The 20259-nt window shown below is 38.0% G+C and overlaps 1 protein-coding gene across 1 annotated transcript in view; it reads left to right on the plus strand.

Moving 5' to 3' along the window:
• The window catches only part of MTMR7 (myotubularin related protein 7), a 46493-nt gene that overhangs the window by 21560 nt on the left and 4674 nt on the right, over nucleotides 1-20259 (plus strand). Inside the window, exons 6-13 of the mRNA XM_027735460.2 lie at nucleotides 2506-2640; nucleotides 7415-7547; nucleotides 11654-11763; nucleotides 13622-13747; nucleotides 14516-14565; nucleotides 16312-16512; nucleotides 17721-17861; nucleotides 19730-19856. Of these exons, the coding sequence (XP_027591261.2) occupies nucleotides 2506-2640; nucleotides 7415-7547; nucleotides 11654-11763; nucleotides 13622-13747; nucleotides 14516-14565; nucleotides 16312-16512; nucleotides 17721-17861; nucleotides 19730-19856 (1023 nt within the window). The remainder of the gene's footprint in view (nucleotides 1-2505; nucleotides 2641-7414; nucleotides 7548-11653; nucleotides 11764-13621; nucleotides 13748-14515; nucleotides 14566-16311; nucleotides 16513-17720; nucleotides 17862-19729; nucleotides 19857-20259) is intronic.

Here is a 20259-nt window from a genome sequence, read left to right on the forward strand (position 1 = left end):
CATTAGTAGGCATTAATAGGTATTTAATGCATTCATTTAAATCTAGCTGCATCACACAAAAAAAAGTGATCCCTGTATCATAAGAAAGTGGAGTAGTGCAAGAGGCCCTGAAACTTGGTTGGCAGAAGAATGAAGTAGCAGGCAGCTTAACAGGTGATTGGGAGGAGAACAGAGCAATTTTGGATCTCGTAGCCACAGACTGAGTTGAGGAGGTTAAAAACTATACTTGCAGCAATTAGAGAATCAGGAGTAGCTTTTCAAGAAAACATCTGTGAAGAGACCCAAAAAAGATGGATGAAAGCGCTATCAAGTGTTGGCTGAGCAGCATGTTGTGGGTTTGTTGAAGAGTCTCTCCTTGTCTGCAAGAGTGAGGAGTGCCATCTTCTCTGATTCATAACACATATTCTCAGGGTAAGCAAGGAACTGCCTCACTTGTCTGTAACCTTTTGGAAAAAACCCTGACCTTGACCTGTTTGCATTTCTTTTTTCTGGCAGCTGAGGTAAAGGACTGAAGGATCCCATGGACTGGGTGTTTTTACATTTGTGTTCCAGCCCCTTAGAGATTGGCTTAGCTCAACTATCATTACCTGTTAGGCTAATGGTGTCCCTTTTGTGCTGTCAGAGGATCTGTGTGACTCCAGTTTCAGTCCCAGACTGGCAACTGCATTGAGAGGTCTTTTGTAGTGCTGGGGGACAGGCAGGACCTCCCAGGAGACAGAGCTACTCTGAGATTACAGGGCACCTGTAGCTTTTGCCAGGCAGGATGGGAGGTAGAATGTAACAAGCACAAATCATAAATTACAATCTCCACAGAAATCTTTTGGCCCCTATCATAGTTTAAGCCTCAGAAAGAAGGGGTAAGATGTTATTTTCACTTCTTCCTTACCCTGCATTTTATCAGAATATTGCTTCCCTAAAGATCTATGATTTTTACAACAAAAGTGGAGGATAGGAAGATTTGAATAGTAAATACAATCTCTGCATAAATTGCATAATTTTTTTAACATTTCGTGAAGGCCAAATTTTTCAGAGTTAATCCCTTTGCATAATCAACTAGGTCCAAATATAGATATCTAGGATTCAAAACACTTGGACATTTCCAAGTATCAGTGAAAGAAAAGGTCTCAGGAGTCAGCTAGATTCCAATATATAGTGATTGGATGAGTTTCACGGTTTCAGCCTGAATGTTTTCCCTGTTATATTTGGAGTCCAGGTTAAGGTTCAAACTACAGGATCTGAAGTATTGTGTTTACTTGTGGATCCTTCATGGTTCAAAAAGCTGGGGAAAGCAATGTTGAAGGAAATACCTCCTTGTGAGTTTGGAGGTTGCCATGAGTTGCCAGCTAATAGAGTAATGGACAGGGGAGGGAAAAGGTTTATGATGCTCACAGCAGGTTAGGAAGAGGTGTGCTGCATGCAGAAAGAGACAGGTACCACTCGTTCAGTCTTTCATATCCAGAACTTTCCCACAGCTCTTTTGTCCTGACAAAAGAGGTATAAGCATGTATTAAATTGCTGGAATTTGCGCTGATCAGGAGGCAAGACTGCATAACTAATAACCTGTTTGCAAAAGCTGTTAATAAAGTAGGAACAGGCTCTCACACAATTCAGAGTTTCTATCTTAAAGATCCATATTTTACTTACTAACTACTGACAGTTCAAAGACGTGACTGAAAAAAAGCATGTCCTTTCTCACAGTAATAAATAATCTGTAGGGCAGTCTGCATGGGACCTTCAGCAGGCAGATTCTGTTCATGCTTGTGTTCAGTGCTTAGAATGTGCATATATTAGCCCTTTGTCTTCTACAAATCTAGCTGCCCTCTGCCTAGCAAAAATAAAAGCCTCCTTGATCACCTATTTCACATTTAGTTCCTTCCTTCCTGATTTCATCTGGAGGGGTCTGTGGAGAAGCTCTCTTGCCTCCTTCAATAGCCATGATTAATAAATGTACTCCAGGAGTCAGGCTGCCTGACCCACTTCTCATGCAGTAAAGTCTTTCTCCAGAGACAGTGCTAAAAATATATGACCATTAGTGATCTGGCTGCATGTTACATGTTTTTGTTTCCTTGACTCCTGGTGTCAGGCTGTTTAGTAAAGCAGGCACTGGTGTAAATTGGGTGTAACCAGTATCATACCTGGTGTGAGTGACAGTGCAAAAGAACCTATTCTTTATGTTATATCTGTGTTCTTGTGATTGCAATTCTGTACTCATCCTCAAGATATCACCTTTCAGGAGTTATTCCACGTTAGGCAAATACTATATTTAAAATAGCTCTAAAACTTGGATTCGAGACTAGACTTGGGCCAAAGGTGTTGTATTGTTTTAGTATTTCCTTGCCTTTTTAAAAATAATGTATTTATTATCATGTAATTAATTTTACCGTTCTGCCCTTCTCATGTAACTGTACATCTGTGCAAAAAAATGGTTTTGTAAATGCTTCTGGATGCTAAATAATTTCTACTTAATAATAATGTTGGGGTTTTTGTTTGTCTGTTTTTCTGCAGGCCTCCATATGCAGAAGCAGCCAGCCTTTATCTGGCTTTAGTGCTCGGTGCCTTGAGGACGAACAGATGCTCCAGGCCATTAGAAAAGCAAATCCAGGAAGTGATTTCATATACGTTGTTGACACTCGGCCCAAAGTAAGTGTATTAGATTTCTTGCATATAGCAAGACTGAGTTGCACCTGTGTAATTCCACAGATTGATCAGGGTTTATCAGGGGAATCTTAGCTAGGAACCTTACCAGCATTGTTATCTTTAGGGGAATTTTTTCCTTTACGCTGAGCTTTTCTCTTTTTGTTCTTAGCAAAATGTTAAGATACAGAAAAGTAAATAGCTTCTAGTTGTAACTATTTACACACACATAGGAGCTATCTGTAACTATATTTCTGATGAGACTAGCAAAATCTAATTCCCATTATAAAATATTTTTACAGTTGTTCATAATGTTGCAAACTTCTGCCTACTTATACTAAAATTTTCCATGGGTGTTTTCTCTTGCAAGTGGGAAAATGTCAATGACCTGTGCATAAAGACAAAGACCAGTTACTGATGTTACAAGAATGGAGGAGACTTTTTTGAATATCTCCAGCAATTTTGTGGTTTTGAGAGAGAATTTGAAATTTGGTAAATAGTGATCTCAGATGCCATATCTCTACAACTGACTGAAAATCTCTGGCCAAGATAAAAGCTTTAGAAAAATTACACTGTGCAGAAACATAGAAACTCAGTAACGATCCAGAAGAGGTTAGAAGCTAAAAAAACATTTTGTCCAAGTTATCATGCTAGCAAACAGCTCAAGGTGATGAAGATTATATAGACTTCATTATCTGGAGGTGGGAGCAGGGATATGTTCTTTCTTACACTATGAGCAACTTCCCTGTTGAAGTGACCAAAGCACCTGAAGAAAAGAGACTAACAGGGCAAATCTTCATAAAATCCCTCATAGATGTAGGATGAGTTATAGCATGGGAAAAGAAAAAATGAGAGCAAAGGCTTGAGGAAAGGGAACAAGAAAGCTGTTTCAGTATTCTGAGATCAGGAGACAGACCCTGAAAAGGCAAGGTGGGTAAAGCTGAGAAACATGAAGAATGGAGTGAGGAAGGGCAACCGTGGCAGAGCTGGAGCAGAAGAGAGGAACCTGCTTGGTTGGTGAGTGCCTGCAGACGTGGGGACTGGAGGAAAGGTGCTGAGTGCTCACAGCTGTAATGGAGGCAGGAGCCAGAAAATCAGGGCCTTGGTCTGTCTCATTGACCCAAGTCACACAGAGGACTGTAATCTGGGGACTGATTTGACCTTCAGTTCCCTCTTTTTTTTTTGGAAAACGAGGATGGAAAACCACCTTACTGGTGGTCCTGAAGCAAGTGGATAGTGATGATCACTAGGAAAGGATTGGTATACCATTGTGTTCAGAACAGACTTTAGATATGAAGTACAGACCTAGCTGCCTAAATAATGTTTAACAGTTTTCTAGATGTAATAATAGTTACAGCTTGTTTCCTGCCTGATGATATTGGTACTCTTCCCCATTTAAGGCGCTCTTTGACTGATGGGATTTATTGCTAACGACTTACTGACTTGGCTATTAATAATGTTTTACAATATATTAACAGAAAGGTCCCTTCCTGTAAACGTTTCTGATAAATTACTTTGAGACACCTTCTGTGTGCAGTGAAAAAAGCCTGTACTTTTTGGAGACTGTGGAGAGAGTGGAATTGGCTTGCTTAGCTATGAATGCCAGCGTATTTCCAGCAATGCTGGCTCCCTCAGGAGCCAGTCAGGAGGTGAAGACTATTTCTTTTCACTGAACTTTTCTGTAAAAAAAGGTTTTGATGTAAAGAAATTTGTATACCAGGTTCCTACTTCGCTCTGTGTTGCGAAAATGGACTGATCTACTGAAGCTGCTGTGATCCCAGGTGCCAAATACAGCCTTGTTTCAATTTTGCACCTGCTGATGCATTTATAAATCTAGAGCATAGAAGGGAGAGGTATCAGTGGAAGAGGTTCCTGGCATTCCTCGAGGAACCTTAGCAAATGTAAAGCGAAGATATGGAGTCTGGTGCAAGGTTTCCCATTGCTGTAGGAGGCCAAAAAACTATTTTCTTCTTTTCTCATCAGAACCAGCTCCTTGCAAAGATTGTTAATATTGGTGGGTGCTTCAACTGAACATTCCCAAGTGCTCTTCATATGCTGTCCCTTATTGCACTTGGTAATCCTCAAAACAAAAGATTTGGCTGTACAAGAAAGTTTTGTTTCCACTTCATTTAAATATACCAGGATGACCAAACGCAGAACTTTACGTAGGCCACTGTCTTTCCTCTATGTGATTCCAGAAGAAGCCCATACAAACTTACTGTTTATAGCTAAACCACATTAGTTCTATACTGTTTATAAAAAGACACAATTTGGTTATTCTCCAAATTAAAGAAAATGCCAGGAAATCTTGCAAGTGGGGTCTGTTACCTTTAGAGGTTGTATCCTCATATTCGCTGAGATTAATCGAGGACAGGCACCATTTAGAGAGCTTCACAACAACTACTTTAAGAGCAACAGATGGGATTTTGGTAGATGATGTGGAAAACTTGTTAGTAAATATTGTGGCAGCTGCAAAGTTTGGCAACTGATAGTATTTAAAATAAATGAGTGTCAGAAAGCCCTGCAAATTTAACCTTATATTTATTTACTTTTGAAGACGGCTATTTCAGATTTTCTTTTAAGAAAGGATTTCTGTGATAAAATTGCTCTGCTGCAGAAACAGTTAATAGTATTTATGTACTGAGGATTAGGTCAGTTAGAGGATAGCTGTTTTTTCTTTAGGATTTCAGGGGCTTGTGCTGGCTTGGGCTCGTGCGTACAGATCTTTCTTCCTGAAACTGTAAGGCTATTGCAGAGAGAGATTGCTTCATTTTGTTTGTTAAAGAACACTGATGTCTACTTCAAAAGAGAAAGATTAGGATTCAGCAGATAATTTATATCTTTCTATCAAGTCACACTGAGGATTCTGTCCTTAACTGACATGCTGTTCACAGGCTGTATCTTTTTTTTTTTAATTATTCATTGATAGTCAAAACATCAGCAGACTGCTGGTTGATAGACAAGCATGGGTGTTTTTGCCTGCACTTTTTCCCTGAACTGCATACTACAAGTTAAAAGAAGTTTTACCCAAGATTTAAATAAATCAAAAATGCTAGTGTTATGCTAGCATAACACTAAGTTAAGTTCCTATCTTAGAGTGTGGTTTCTTCTGTTGTATCATGAAATTCATGCAATGTTTCAATTCCTAATGGTGGTCCACAAATGTAACTTTTTAGCTGTTTCCTCTGAATGTTAAGATGTCAAGTTTGGTCCTTGGAAACCTATTTTGACATATGATGTAAAAAAGCTAGGCTTATTCATCTTGGTTGGAGGAAAGTTGGCATGCAGTGGCTCCAAATTAAAACAGAATATCAGGCATATGTGTGTTTGGGGTGGAAGAGGTCAGAAAAAGAGACATTCTTGTTTATTCCATGATGCCATTAGTCAAGTAGTGAAGTATATTATTGTGAGTTTCAGAAGTGACCACAGAAGCAGCAAATCAATAGTACTGCCTGAGATATTGGGAAATAAACCGGAAATGGAGTTATCGGCATAGCCTCCTGTCCCTTAGGCAATGCCTAAAAGATACTTTGTTTTGATTTTTTCATGAGCATTGGCTCTCACTGAAATGAAGATGAATCACTGAGTAGAACTGATGCCTCATGAAGCCTTTCCAAAAGCTTTATTAGTGCCCTCCAGTTTCAATGTGCCATATCCTTTGTTACTTATTTCTTAAATATTTCCTGGGCAGAAGCTGTTAGTTGTGCTTGGAGGCATGGAGGTCCTGCATTTGGACTGCTTTGTCGCTCCTGGAGCCTTCATATTTCTTGGGAAGTTCAAAGGCTCCCCAGCCTTACAGCATGGATTTCATAGAAGAGCAGGGACTTTATGCAAAAAGACAATTTCTTTCTATTGCACAGTGACATTTTGCTATAGGAAATTTTAAAAAGTAGATGGGGTAATGAAGTGAAAGTACTCACTTCATTTCTATCAGCATGAGTTGTCAGCCCAAAGATCAAAATTTGGCATAAGGAGCTTTTCTTTTCCACCCAAGGATCTCGAAAGGGGGGTGAGGCAGGGGGGAATAAGCATTAAAACAACCTTAATTTTATGATGGGGAGAACTGAATTAAAGAAGTGTTTTATGACTTTTCCATGTCAGGAAACAAGTAACAGATTTAAAAACAAAACTTCAGCTTCCAGCTGAATGTATTTTTTTTGCTGAAGCACAGCAACTTATTTGATAGCACCACATTACCAATGAACATATCTGTGGTAATTTTGTCAATTCAAATAATTTGTGATCTTGCACAAGTCGAGCCAAGATATTATAAAATGAGGAAAAACTACTCCAACTCTCTCTTCATTATTCCAAGCATCTGTCAACTTTTGGATGATCTGAGTAGTAAAACACAGTAATTCGGCAGCATTAGTGTGCACATGCTATGAAACAGTGGCATGGCAGATGAGACGCTGCCACCTGCTGGGTGTATTCTGCTAGTAAACATGATGCTGCTCTAATATGAAATCAAAATAGGCTTTTAAAACCAATTTAAAACTTTCATGCTCTTGCAGAGGAACCCTACCTAAGCTATGTTTTTTGTGTTTAACCTCACTAAAGAAGTTCACTCAAAAGCTGTGAAATCGGGATATCAGAGACTCAGCAACCCAGCACCCTGCAATAGCCTGGAAACAGATTCCTGATTCACAACCCGTTGCGTTGACATTGTGATAAATGCTTGCCTGACTTAAATCACTCTGATTTATTGCTGTAGACCACAAGCTTTGTTTTGAAAAGAAATTGCTACTGGTTTTCATCCAGTTTTCCATATGTTTTTCAGCTCAATGCAATGGCAAACAGAGCAGCAGGGAAGGGATATGAAAATGAAGACAACTACTCCAACATCAAGTTTCAGTTCATAGGCATTGAGAACATCCATGTCATGAGAAATAGTTTGCAGAAAATGCTTGAAGGTAATACTCTTTTTCATTGGAAACTAGAGGAAAGAATTGATCCTTCTGTCACACAAATCAGGGTAACTGCTCTGAAAACAGCAGCAGTGAAAACAGGTATGAAAAGAAATCTTTGCCTGCTGCAGCTGCATGCAGCTGCTGCTGGGACTTGGGCAATGGAGCATCATGGCAACTAGTGGTGATTTCCTAATTTTACAAACATTTTGTTTCATGGCTGAAATCCAAATTGCTTAAATGACAAAATTCATTTGACTTCAATGCACCTTACTGCTACTATATCTTTTTTTTGAAATTTACACTTCAATGGTAAAATGAGAAAAATCACAGCTGACTTTGAGGCTAGTGGAAAATACAGGATTTTTATTTTAAAGCTTAGAAAAACTATGGTTTGATTTTGCATGTGTAGAAGGCAGTCATGCATTTTAGACTGTGAATTTTAATAGATGCTTATTCATGCTCTGTATAGAACATGACACATCAGGGCTATTCATGAAATTCACAGTCAATGGGCATAACCATTCAGCACCTTCATAATCCTATCCAAATTAATAATAATTGCTTAGCAGTATGTAAACCAGCACATCTGTTCTTCTGTTTCATATTTGGAGTGCATGACTGTTTAGAGGTCATCTGGGAAAAGAGTAAGGATAAATAAGCCATCCTTGACCCTCAATGGCTTGTTGATTTTTAACAAGCAAATTGTAAATAGTGCTCACTCCAGTGTCTCAGTATTTCCTTCATGTACATCATCAACAACTATCACCTCCTAGATCAGCCTGATTTAGCTATTCTTGACTTGATGCTCTGTCCATGCTCTTTTATTCTTCATCTGTCTCCCATCAACTGTATGCAAATGTAAATTGGAGATCTAAGAAGGGTTTAAATTTTTCATGACAGAAAAGCTGTGCTCTAGTTTAAAATAAGAGCATTTTATGAAAACCAGCATTAAAATGTGATGCAGATAAAATGGTCAGTCTCTTCATGACATATTTTTACTTAATTCCTTGGTCTAAGGGTCTCAGGTAGGAAAACAGAAGGATTTTTAATTCACTAGGAAGTCTTGTTTGGCTAGGAGAGAGGCTGGGCCAATGAACAAGTCCCTTTATTTGTTCACATGAAGACCATCAAAGATAAAATAGTAAACAATCAGCCTGGCTGCATGGGGCAGTACTGTGTATACTTTTTGAGCCAAAAGTTCATGAGACTGGTCCATGGCCAAAACTTACATGTAACAAGATAATTTCTAATGCATTTAACACTTCAGGCTACTTGGGGAGCATAAATTCTTAGCATCTATTTTCAAATGAGCTTATGCTCAAAACATTTGCTTTTCTCCTAAGTTTTATATTTGCTATGTTGAAATCTCATATTTAGCAACTTGACTGATAAGATTAGAAACAGGAGTGAAGGGTGGAGGATCTTCCCATGACAGACTGCAGATATATATGATTTATTCAATATATGATTTTAAAGAACTTCAATGCTGAGAACATTAGAACAAAATTTATTATTCAGTTTTCCATTGGAAAATGCACTTATATTAGGACTGTGTTCATTTCAATGATGTTTCTTTAGGAAAAAGCTGAAGAAATTAATTTATACTTATAAAAATGTCAATGTTTTCTTTCAGTAGGTAAAAAAATGTTGTTTTCAGGTTTATGTTTTTACTGACTATTCTACCAATTTTATCTTAACTTTAACATGTATTTGTCCTCATATAATGTTAATTTTTGGCAAATTATATCAGCGTTATAAAACGATTCGATTTATAGGATAAAATTTTTTTCAGAATATGCAAAAAATGTTGAGATTAGACTGTACTCTGGAAGTAAACCGCAATTCCTTTTGGAAAAAGAAGGTTTTACTTTTTTCTCTGCTGCCTCATACTGCTTAATATAGTATAGTTTGTTTTTTTTTCATTTAAAGAGAGGTATATGTGAAGATCCCTGGGACAATTTTGATTCTATGCACAACCTCCTTGAAATCATTTTTAATATTAGAAGGACATGTTACAGAAGGAGTTTTCTCATAAAGATTCAAGGGCTGAGCGAGGCTGCTATTTGGCATTTGTGATGGGATGGGCTGTGCCGCACATCCAGGGGCCAGCCAAGACTTGACCTCCATTTGTTGTGCATTGAGGTGCTGACCCCACATGCTTCCTGTCTGTAAAGAGTAAATGGGAGCTTCTCCTCCCCTCATACCAGGAGCAGTTGTTGCTGATGTAGGAGCAGCCCTCTGATCCTTGGACTTCAGTGACAGATCAGCCAGTAAGAATGCCTGAGAGTTTGGCTCACAGCAATTATTCCTTCCTCTGCTTATGGCCTTCCTGCCAGAAATGAGAGAACTGGTCCAGCATCCCCCTGTGGTACTTTTGCTGGTGGAAGAGGCAGTTTCCAACATGTGTCCTGTTTCCTCCTCTCCTCCTGCGAAATGGGCACACCACTGGATTTCTCAGAGCTCTCCCCAAGGGCTCTTGATTTTCCTGTGCCTACACCATGGATGCACCAGGCCTTATTTCTCAGATTTTGGTACCTTTTCTTCTGAGATGGAAATGCCTTTTCCCCTTGGGATAAGCCTCATAATTGAATTCATAATCAAACTCAGTATTGAAGGTCCAGATCTGTTGCCAAAATCATGTGAAATATACAGTGTCTGCCTTTAGGACAGTGTGAACTTTGCTCAGTGAAGTGGTCAGTAAATATTGACTCTAATTGGGCAGCGGGAAGGAGCAAAGCACTGTTTCAGCCTTACCTTGGGCTTTTGTAAACAGAGACAGCAGCTTCAGCCAGAATTCAGCCACTAAGTGGTCATGCTTCCATCTGCACAGCAGCATTAATCATATGAAAAGCTGTTTGCTTTCAGTGCTGCTATCTCTGCATCTTTATAAATATCCTTCAAAAATTATTTTTAAAATAACCATCTGGAAAAGGCCTTACATACAAACATTGTAAGACTTTGTATGGATACATTAGGCCATTTTATTTTTTAATTAAATGGAGTTAGGACAGTCCAATAGACCAGATATGGTATAAAATCTGACTTTGGCTTATAAAATTAAATTTCAATTACAACGAAGGAAACTAAAATTATCCCAGTGGCCATAAATAACTGAGTCTTTTAAGATTTCTGAACCACAAGAGACCTACTAAGACATTAGTTATTGACAGATCATACATTAACGTGGTAAAACCCATGACATTTTTCACTGTATTCTGAAAATGAATTTCACCGGCTAATATTTTTTCCTTAAAAGCAGTATGACACTACATGGATCAAAAGAAAGGTATAGTCTATTTATGGGGTGAATTTAGTATCTCACTGTTGAAAACAGACTGCACCAAATTTCATTGAGTATTTGTTTGCTGCTGGGCTGAGGTATTTGATTTAGATTCCGATTCCTCTTTTTTTCTTCTAATGCCTCAAACTTTCTAATATTAAAAGTTAGACACTTGGATACAGCCAAACCTAAACTTAAAGTAAAAACTGAGAGATTATAATTTTTTCCTTCAAACATGGCATAGAATTTGGAAGGTTTTCAGGAAAATATTTTCCTTGATGAATTATGGCTTGTCCTCACCATCGGAATACTTACTCTAAGTGAGGCTTTAGTAAGCTTTCATTCTGGGATGGAGAAGTGTAGAGTGAATTGCTTTAATTCAACCACCATCATCTATGGTGATGCTGGGAGTAGAAGGCAGTGGCTGTCTGCCTGTCTGCCAGTAGAAATCATGTGCTTTCTGTTTCCAAGCCCTCATTATTAAATACACAAGCCCCTCCCAGGAGTTCGAAAACTTCACTCCCGACACAATTTTGGAAAATCTGTGCTTCACAGAAGGATGCATTTGGTAAACTATTTGCAATAGACTTTATGACAGCTTCTCTTTTTAACTTAAATCAACATACTGGGTGAAATTTGACCAAGCCCTGTTTCTTAAATATATGTGCTTTTTCAATGGTGAGGTTTGACTGTGAATTAGTCATTCTTTTGAAAAGATGCATGTTTTACACAGGAGATGTCTGAAGAAGAGATAATTCTGAGGCTGAACAGTCAGTGAAGCTTAAGGGACTCTAATTACTGTACGTTTAAAATGTAGCTTATTTTGCAGTTTGTGAGCTGAAATCACCTTCAATGAGCGACTTTCTATGGGGCCTAGAAAATTCTGGCTGGCTGAAGCATATCAAAGCCATTATGGATGCTGGCATTTTTATTGCAAAGGTAAAGTGTGTAAAATGAGATCAGAACTTGCAGTAACCAGACACAGAAAGTGAGGACCAAATTCGCTGCTTGTGGGTAACTTCTTTTATCTCTTCAGTGATGTTATACCTGAAAATAGCCCATCTTGCAATGCATCATGTATGAGGAGAGATGTTTCTTAGATGCTGTTGTGTGGACCTTTTGCTAATATGATAAAAAAAGCTTGTGTCCTTTTGTACTAAAGCCTCTACTAGCCCTTAACTTGTTATGCCAGGCATTTGAATGTCCTTACTTTACTCCCCAGCAGTGATTGTTACAGTTCCTTTCCCTATTTCCCCTGCCTCCTCCACTGGTTTCTGGACATTATCTTTGTTGAAGGTTTCTGGTATTATATAAAATTAACTAATGTGTTATCCCCTCTGAGTTATCAGGCAACCAACTAAATTCACCTCCTGGACCAATTCCTGTATATTGCCATGGCCAAACTCTCTAGCAGTTTCTACTCTTATATAATTGAGAAATATTCCAGAAAACAGTTGTTGGCTTTAATAAGAAATTACTTCTCCTAATCCCACCCAAAGTAATGCAGATATTTGTCATTTACCAACAGTAGCTTTAATTTTATTACTTCCTTCCTTGTACTCTGTCTTTTACTGCTATTTTTGAGATTACTATTACAATTTCTTATAGGGCATTTTATTCAAATGATGTGCTACATACAACTGTATGATACAACTGTGTGATGTGCTACATACAACCATATAGATAAAACTTCATGGATTTCCCTCCTCACTAACTGCTTGTTTCTCTTGCTCTACTACCTTTCATTAGCTAATAGAAATCAGGTCTTTAGCTTTGCCAACTTTTCCCCAGTGGCTAGTCTTAAAATTCTGTCAAAAAATGTTATCCTTTATTGATAAGCTTGTTAGCCTTGTGCCTCCTCGGACATGCATTTTGAACCATTCTTATTTGTACAGTTCCCAGTTCTTAGTTCTTGGTCCTCTGCCCACAGGGCTTCTATTTTAGTAGAATTAACTTGTCTCTTGAGATAAACATAGAAAATTTATTATTATTCCTCATTCCCTATTAAGCCCAAACTAACTTAAATGTTTATTTTTCTAAGCAGTGTCTTTCCTAACCTATTTTATTTTCTACTTCCTAAATTTAGTTCTCTTTAGAAATGACAAAGGCCAAAACCTTTAGAACTAAAAAAAACCCCAACAACCAACCCTCAAGTTCTAAAAATAATGCAACACCAGACCAGAGAACTTAGTATCATCTCTTCTTTATGTGTTTATGCATAAAATGGGATCCTCTCTCACCAGTTTTTACATTAAAGATACTGATAAAATCTCGCTTATTAGATATGGAAGTTTACCACTACCACAGGTTTCCCCACAGATCTTTGCAGTATGTGCAATGCAGTGTACTGTAATAACATCCAGGCTAGTGCTGGCATTGGAAGCAAAAATTGCCCTTATTGACATTACCATCAAGATGAGAAATTAAGAGCCATATTTTAAGTGTGGTGATTCTGTTACTGGTATGTGAGTTAGAGCATTAACTCCATCTGAATCTGCTGTAGGCACTTGTCCGCTCTGACAGATTGATGTATTCAATTGAAACAAATCCCATATCCTCCTATAGTGGGACTTAAACGGGTGATGCTCCACCACCATATTGCACAGGATGGAATGAATTAAGACTTTTCAAATAAAAGGAATAACACGCAACATTATTCAAGAATAATTGCAGAATAAAAAATTAACCAAGTTTCCCAGTTCCCATATTAATACTCTATGGCGCTACCTCACTGTTCCCCTCTTACCATTGTCTTCCTCCCTGCTTGTGAAATTTCTGACTTTTTCTGTGTCCTTAGGCTGTGGCTGAGGAAGGTGTGAGTGTGCTTGTTCACTGCTCTGATGGCTGGGATAGGACAGCCCAGGTTTGCTCTGTAGCAAGCCTTCTATTGGATCCATATTACAGAACTATGAAGGGATTCATGGTAAGCAGGTTATTTTACAGAGTAAATAAAGTAATATGGCATCACTTAAGATTAATATCTTTTAATGGGAAATGGGAAATAAACTTTCCTTAAATATACCTTTTTTTTTTTTTTTAAGTAGGAAGGCAGGTTTCTATCCGTCCACAATAAAGTCTTCCAATTTCTGTATGAAGTGTTATCAAAGGTGGGGATCAGTTGGGCACCTTTTTGTTTTTTTCCTAACTTAGACCAAGAAACTTTCTTGCAGTCCAAGGAGCTTTTGTGCAAGCAAGAATTTGTATTCATTTGCAGTAAACATTATAAATTTGAGTATCAGAAGTGTGTTTTCTAGGCATTAGATTGCAATGAGCAGCTATGTTGGAAAATCTGTTCCTTTCCCATGTATATCAGCAGTGGTAAAGCATCTAGGAATGCTTATCAAGTTACTGGTCACATGTTAAAAAGATGTTTGAGACATTTATAAGTTCTTTTTAGAAAGTGAGGAAGCAAGCTAATTGAAGTTGTGCTGAAATACTGGCATCCTATTTGCATCCATGAAGAGTGCTGCTTTCCCTGAGCTTGCAGCAGTGCTCATCACTCATTGTTTTTCTGCTAATTCTGAAAATTATTTAGGATTCTAATACTGCTTGCTTACATCATTCTTGCTTGTCACTGCTTATTCTAAGAATTAATTGGGATTCCAATGCTGCTTGTTTACACCACTCTTCTGCCTGTTTCAACATGTGTCGACTCTACTCCACAACACTGAACACAATATTCTCATTTTAGGTGTTAATTGAAAAAGATTGGGTTTCCTTTGGTCACAAATTTAATCACAGGTAAGGTGGTGGTAAGGTTTTCATATATATATATGTGTGTGTGTGTGTGTGTGTGGTTTTCATATATATATGTGTGTGTGTGTGGTTTTCATATATGTGTGTGTGTGTGTGTGTGTGTTTACGTTGTCAGTATCTGCTGCCACTCCAGTTTTACTTCTTCACTGCCTTACAAAGCATATCAACAGAATGCCCTCAGGAAACTGCCATACCTTTTTCTCCTACTATATAATTTATCTGTCTAGAAAAGTCAAAGGGAAATATTTTTGTATCAATCTTTTCTTGTATCTGCACTCCAAAACCACTGTTGGGAATCCCGAGTGCTGGTCTTGCAGTTGCTGTGAGCACTGAGAGGTCCATGTCAGTGAAAAGTAGTATGTAAGTGGCTTGCAAAATCCCTTTGGACTCCAGCAGATCTTTCAGTAGTGCCAAGGCTCCTCACATAAGTCCCTGTTCAGCAAAGTCTACATCTTCCAAGACAGTACTTAATCTTAGGCATGCCTGTGAGTTATCTCTTACATAAAACATACTCTTCCTATTACACTCTGTTCTAACAAAACCAGCAGAATTTGTTCAGAAACATCAGGCAAAGTGAAGTGGAAAGTAATTTATTTGGGCAAGTTATTTTGAACATCCATCCAATGTAAGTGCTGTAATGTTTGAAGACTTTATATGTTTAAACATGGAAAAATATTCACATTTTCTTTCTTTTTTGAATTTCCTTTTAGTTTCTGTAAAAATAAAAAGTGCAATTTTTATATTGGTGTTTAATTACATTATATAGCTTGATTTGAATATAAATTTGTTATAGTTTCAAAAAACACAATAAAGCTTTCAGGAAATCTGTGCAGCTCCATACCACCTGTGAAATTCCAGCAGGAATTACTTCATTTAATATGATACTGTCAGTTGTCTATGATTATCAGTGGTAAAAGATACTATGAAATGCAATAACCACTGGTAGCTTTGGTTTGCTGTGCAGTGTTGCTATATTTTCTTGGATAATAATATCAGAAGTTTCAAGTTTAGATGTTTAAGGAATTCCACTCTGTTGGCATGTATATATATATACATATATACATAAATACACACACATGACAAGAATAATAATTGATTGAAAATGCTTCTTCCTATTATGTAGACTTATATTTTTTACCTCTATGTGTTTTATATTTTCAGGCTCCTTTTCTTCATTGCAAGTGGTTCCAAGAGGCATTTTTATGGATAGAAAATTTGATGTTCACTTGACAGTTACAGCATGTAAACATTTCCCACCTTCTAAAAATTTCACCAAGAGAGGGCAGCTTTAACCTGTTTTCTGATGAGGTTATTCTGTACCTCTCCTGCTGCTTTCTGGTTTGGGGAATGGTCTGCTATTAAGAGACTGTCTTAAGATACACTTTTGTCATTAAGTCATAGCAGTCATTCTTATGATGACATATTACTGTGGTATAACTTTATATTAATAGCATTAAAGCATGGCTATGCAGCAGTCAGCTGTTTGTAGGGGGAAGGTAACAAAAGACACCCATAAAAGGCTTTTTTTGTTAGTAATTCTGCCTTCATTCTACTCCATGATTCTTGCATCACTTTTGTAAGTAAAAAAATATACTGGTAGTTGAGATTTTAGAAATGAATGCCTATGATGTAAGCTGCACACTAGAAGTGAGGAGTTTGTTTTCATTAGTGTTAATTCAGTTTTCCTACAAGAATTCAGGTTTTAATTAAATGTATCTTGTCTCGTTTCAGGTATGGCAATTTAGATGGTGATCCAAAGGAGATATCACCTGTTATTGACCAGTTCATTGAATGTGTTTGGCAATTAATGGAACAGTTTCCCTGTGCCTTTGAATTCAATGAGAGATTCCTCATCCACATACAGCATCATATCTATTCTTGCCAGTTTGGGAATTTCCTGTGTAACAGCCAGAAGGAGAGACGAGAGCTGAAGTATGAAAGTAGCATATTATGCATTTGATTTCTTTAGTAGCATATTTACATATGGGGTCTGTGGCTGGTGGTGTATTGAGGAGTCAGACATTAACCTGCAGTCTGACTCCAGTCTGATATTAACATCCAGTCAGCATGTATGTGTTTTCATAAGGCGTAGGGTGCCTGTTGTCTTCTGGCAACACAGATTAATACCACAAAAAGTTGATCCTCTGCAGTGTAGCTCTGCTGGGAGTGTAATCCATGGTGTGCGTGACAGGGATTAGTGAAAACAGACAAGAGCATTAGTCCTTCAGCCATGTGGGCCTACCTTTACTGCAGCACTAACAACATACAAGGCAAGCTGTCCCTGTAGCTCTAATATAAGATGATACTAACTCTAGTTAAGTTCTCAGTTCAAGAGTTACTGCTCTTCTGTGTTTTAACCTGTCTTTGGATCTCAAGTCAGGCCATTTAGTTTTGTTCTCTCAGGTACTTCCTCATGAACAGCCTTTTTGTCTGATAGCCCTCCCTAGGACTGAGTCAGCAAAATATCCGTCTGCTGCCCGGCCCCAAAGCAATTATGAATTAATCTTCCTGCCCTTAGGCCCAAACAGAGACAGCATCATCATTCCCGGCAATGCTGATGTTTGTATCCATTTCCTGGGGCCCTGGGTCCTCAATACAGGATGATATCCATCACTTTTCTCGTGTACCCTGATCATGTCAGCAGTAGCAATGAGACGAAGGTGGCAATTACTGCTGGCTGCTGCCATTTGGTCCCTTTCACTGCTTATGTGCAGAGTAGCCACAGTGCCACAGTCCATTTAAAATCAAAACCTTCACAGATCATCATATCCCAAGACCCAATTGCATAAGAAATTGCAGTTCAGTGGGGTAGGAGTGCTTTTAAATGTGGGCATTCTTTTGGTGCAGAGATCAGCCTGAAAGCTTACTTTATGCAAGTGATCCTCTTCACCTAGCAAAGGAACCAGTCTCTCCACCTTTTCTCTCCAGCTGCTCTCGCTTCATGGGAAATGGATTGGATTTTGCCTTTCGTAATCAACAAGGGAATATGGGTCTCTGTTTCTCTATACTTCTTACTTAAGTCTGATTTTGGTAAGGAAGCTGATTGTAAATGGGGAGTACAGAGGACTAGAATGCTCCATCTAAGCTTTAGCTATTCCTGAACTGTAGCAGACACTTTAATATTTTTTTTTTTTTTTCAGAATCCAAGAACGAACATATTCATTATGGGCTCACTTGTGGAAAAATCGTGCTGATTACCTGAATCCTTTATACAGGTCAGACCACAGTCAAAACCAAGGGACCCTGCACCCACAGATAGCTCCATGCAACTTCTTGTACAAGTAGGTACTATCACTTGCTACAGAAAATCGTAGGATGCGTTAGTACAGAACAGTGACTTCATATACAAGTATTTCTCATTCTGTAAGGCAGTTTATAGAGAGTAAATTCAATCTCAGATACAATGTGTTTGCTCCTTGTGTGCTCATAGTCAGCAAACACCTCTGCACGATTCCACAACAGAGTATTAGTCTGAAAAGAAGCTTAAGATTAAAGCTATATTGATAGTTGTGTGTCCTAATTTCATGGTTACTCACTTCTTCCACCGAGATATGCCTCTTTCAATTCTGTTCTTGTCTGTGATTTCTAAATTTATAGTTGCTTTAACTTCTTCCATCCCAAGATTTTTTGATGTTTATTTGGATCAATTGGTGTCAAAAATAAAAAGGATCTTTTCAAGAAAAGATTGCTAATAGATTGCTAAAATGAGTGTTTAGTAAAACAAAAAGGAGACTTTCCCCATGTTGTTGTTATACCTCAAAGTAAGTTTTACTTGATATTTTTTAAAAAATGTAACAAAATATCATCCTTTTTGAAACATTACTATTGACATTCTGACTTAGTTGTGCCATTAATCTTAACACATTTAAGGAGAACTTTAATAAAAATTCATGAAAATTGTGATTTAAGTAAAACTGATCAGTTTGTTTTCCAGTTGCAAGTAATAGCACCTGTTAAAAACTCAATAAAAATCCTAAATTACAGAAATTTAATTCTTTCATGTCTACTATACCAGACTTAAAAAGAATTTAAAAATAGTCATTAATCGTATTCTTTGGGAGAGTGGGATTTATAAAAGAAGTACTGATACAACAGATCCTCCAATGGATGAGTAATCCTGTTGATTTTAATGGAATTATTTGGCTGCGTAAAGATTTCCAAGCAGGAGCTATCAGATGATAAACTTAAGGGGGAATGTGATTAAATAGTATACTATTGGGATAGGAATAATAAGCCACCAATGAGCACGCACGTGCTCCAAAAATATCTGTCAGCTACTTGGCTAGACAGCTGCAGCTGATGGCAGGGCTCAGCTACTTAACCTGTCTGCTGAACTGGTTACACTCAGAGTCTGGCTGTGGCCATAGTGTCAGGAAGGCAGAAGACAGAAGAGCCCTAGAGTAAGCTAGAGTCCTTTCCTCCTGAAAATGAAAAATCAACTTAACTGTTTAACTAAAGGTTTGTCAAGTAATTTCACAGAACAGGAAGAGAAATTGCCAATGTATATAATTGCTTCGTCCATAGGCAGTTTAAAATGTCAGTTTAAATTGTAAGAGAACAGAACACCATACTGGTTTTTACTCATGATTTTTAACCCTTTTTTACAGTGGACCCCCCTCCCATTAACTATCTACACCTCTGTCATGGCTTCAGACTACAACCTCTCCGCTCCCCCAGCCCCAGACAAAAACAAGCATACAGAATCTCAAAGTCGACTTCATGAGAAGTTAAACAATTGAGAACTAGGAATATGAAAAACTCGTCTTTACCCTTGGCTGTTTTATAAGTACCATTTTGCTGGAGCCCATAGTGTAGAACAACAAAATAATACAAAAAAAACCCACAAAATTTTGCATTCAGCTATGTGATCTAAGTCAAAGCTACATTCATCTTTCTTTTTATTACATATCAAAATTGGTTCAAGGTGCTTATGTCCACAGAGTTGCACCTTCAGGACAGAGCAAATGCAAATGGACAATGAACCTTGCCAAATACTCTATGAATTTATGTGTATGCACTCATAAGCCATGGATGGATCATTTAGAACAATGTCTGAGGGAAAAAAAAAAAAAGAAAAAAAGAGTGTGCATTTATGTCTCATGATGCTACCTCACTAAAAGAAAATTCCTGACATTCCCATTAATTCCAGGTTCTGGAGTGGTATGTACAACCGCTTTGAAAAGGGGCTGCATCCTCGACAGTCAGTTACTGATTATCTGATGGCAGTGAAGGAAGAAACTCAGCAGCTGGAAGAAGAGCTGGAGGTCTTAGGAGAGGTAATAAACACTTGAGCTTGATACCCCAGACTTGGTAACTGATGATAAATTAAACCCAATTCCATATGCTGCGGAGTCACCTACACACTAATCCTTTTCTGGAATGAGGATGTCCACGTGTCATCTTTGTTTTCAGATAAATTGTCACGAATGTTTTGCATTAAGACACAGAAGTGGTCTTTTATTCTTTAAGGATGAAATTTTACCTGTGTTGGTGCACAAGTACTACTGAAAGTGAGTTTAATCCTTCTGTAATTCAGAAGGAATTGTAGCTCAGAAGGCTGCTGTAAGTCAGCGTTGGTTTGTGAGAAATTGTGCACTTCTCATACTCCACAGACAGTTTTAAAGGGTGCTAGTGGGGTTGGGCTCTGAACTTATATTTAAAAAAAAAAAAAGGCAAAGA

Source organism: Pipra filicauda, unplaced genomic scaffold, assembly GCF_003945595.2.
Source record: "Pipra filicauda isolate LSUMZ 115617 unplaced genomic scaffold, ASM394559v2 scaffold57_size4234018_pilon, whole genome shotgun sequence".
In the NCBI taxonomy this organism is placed as follows: Eukaryota; Metazoa; Chordata; class Aves; order Passeriformes; family Pipridae; genus Pipra; species Pipra filicauda.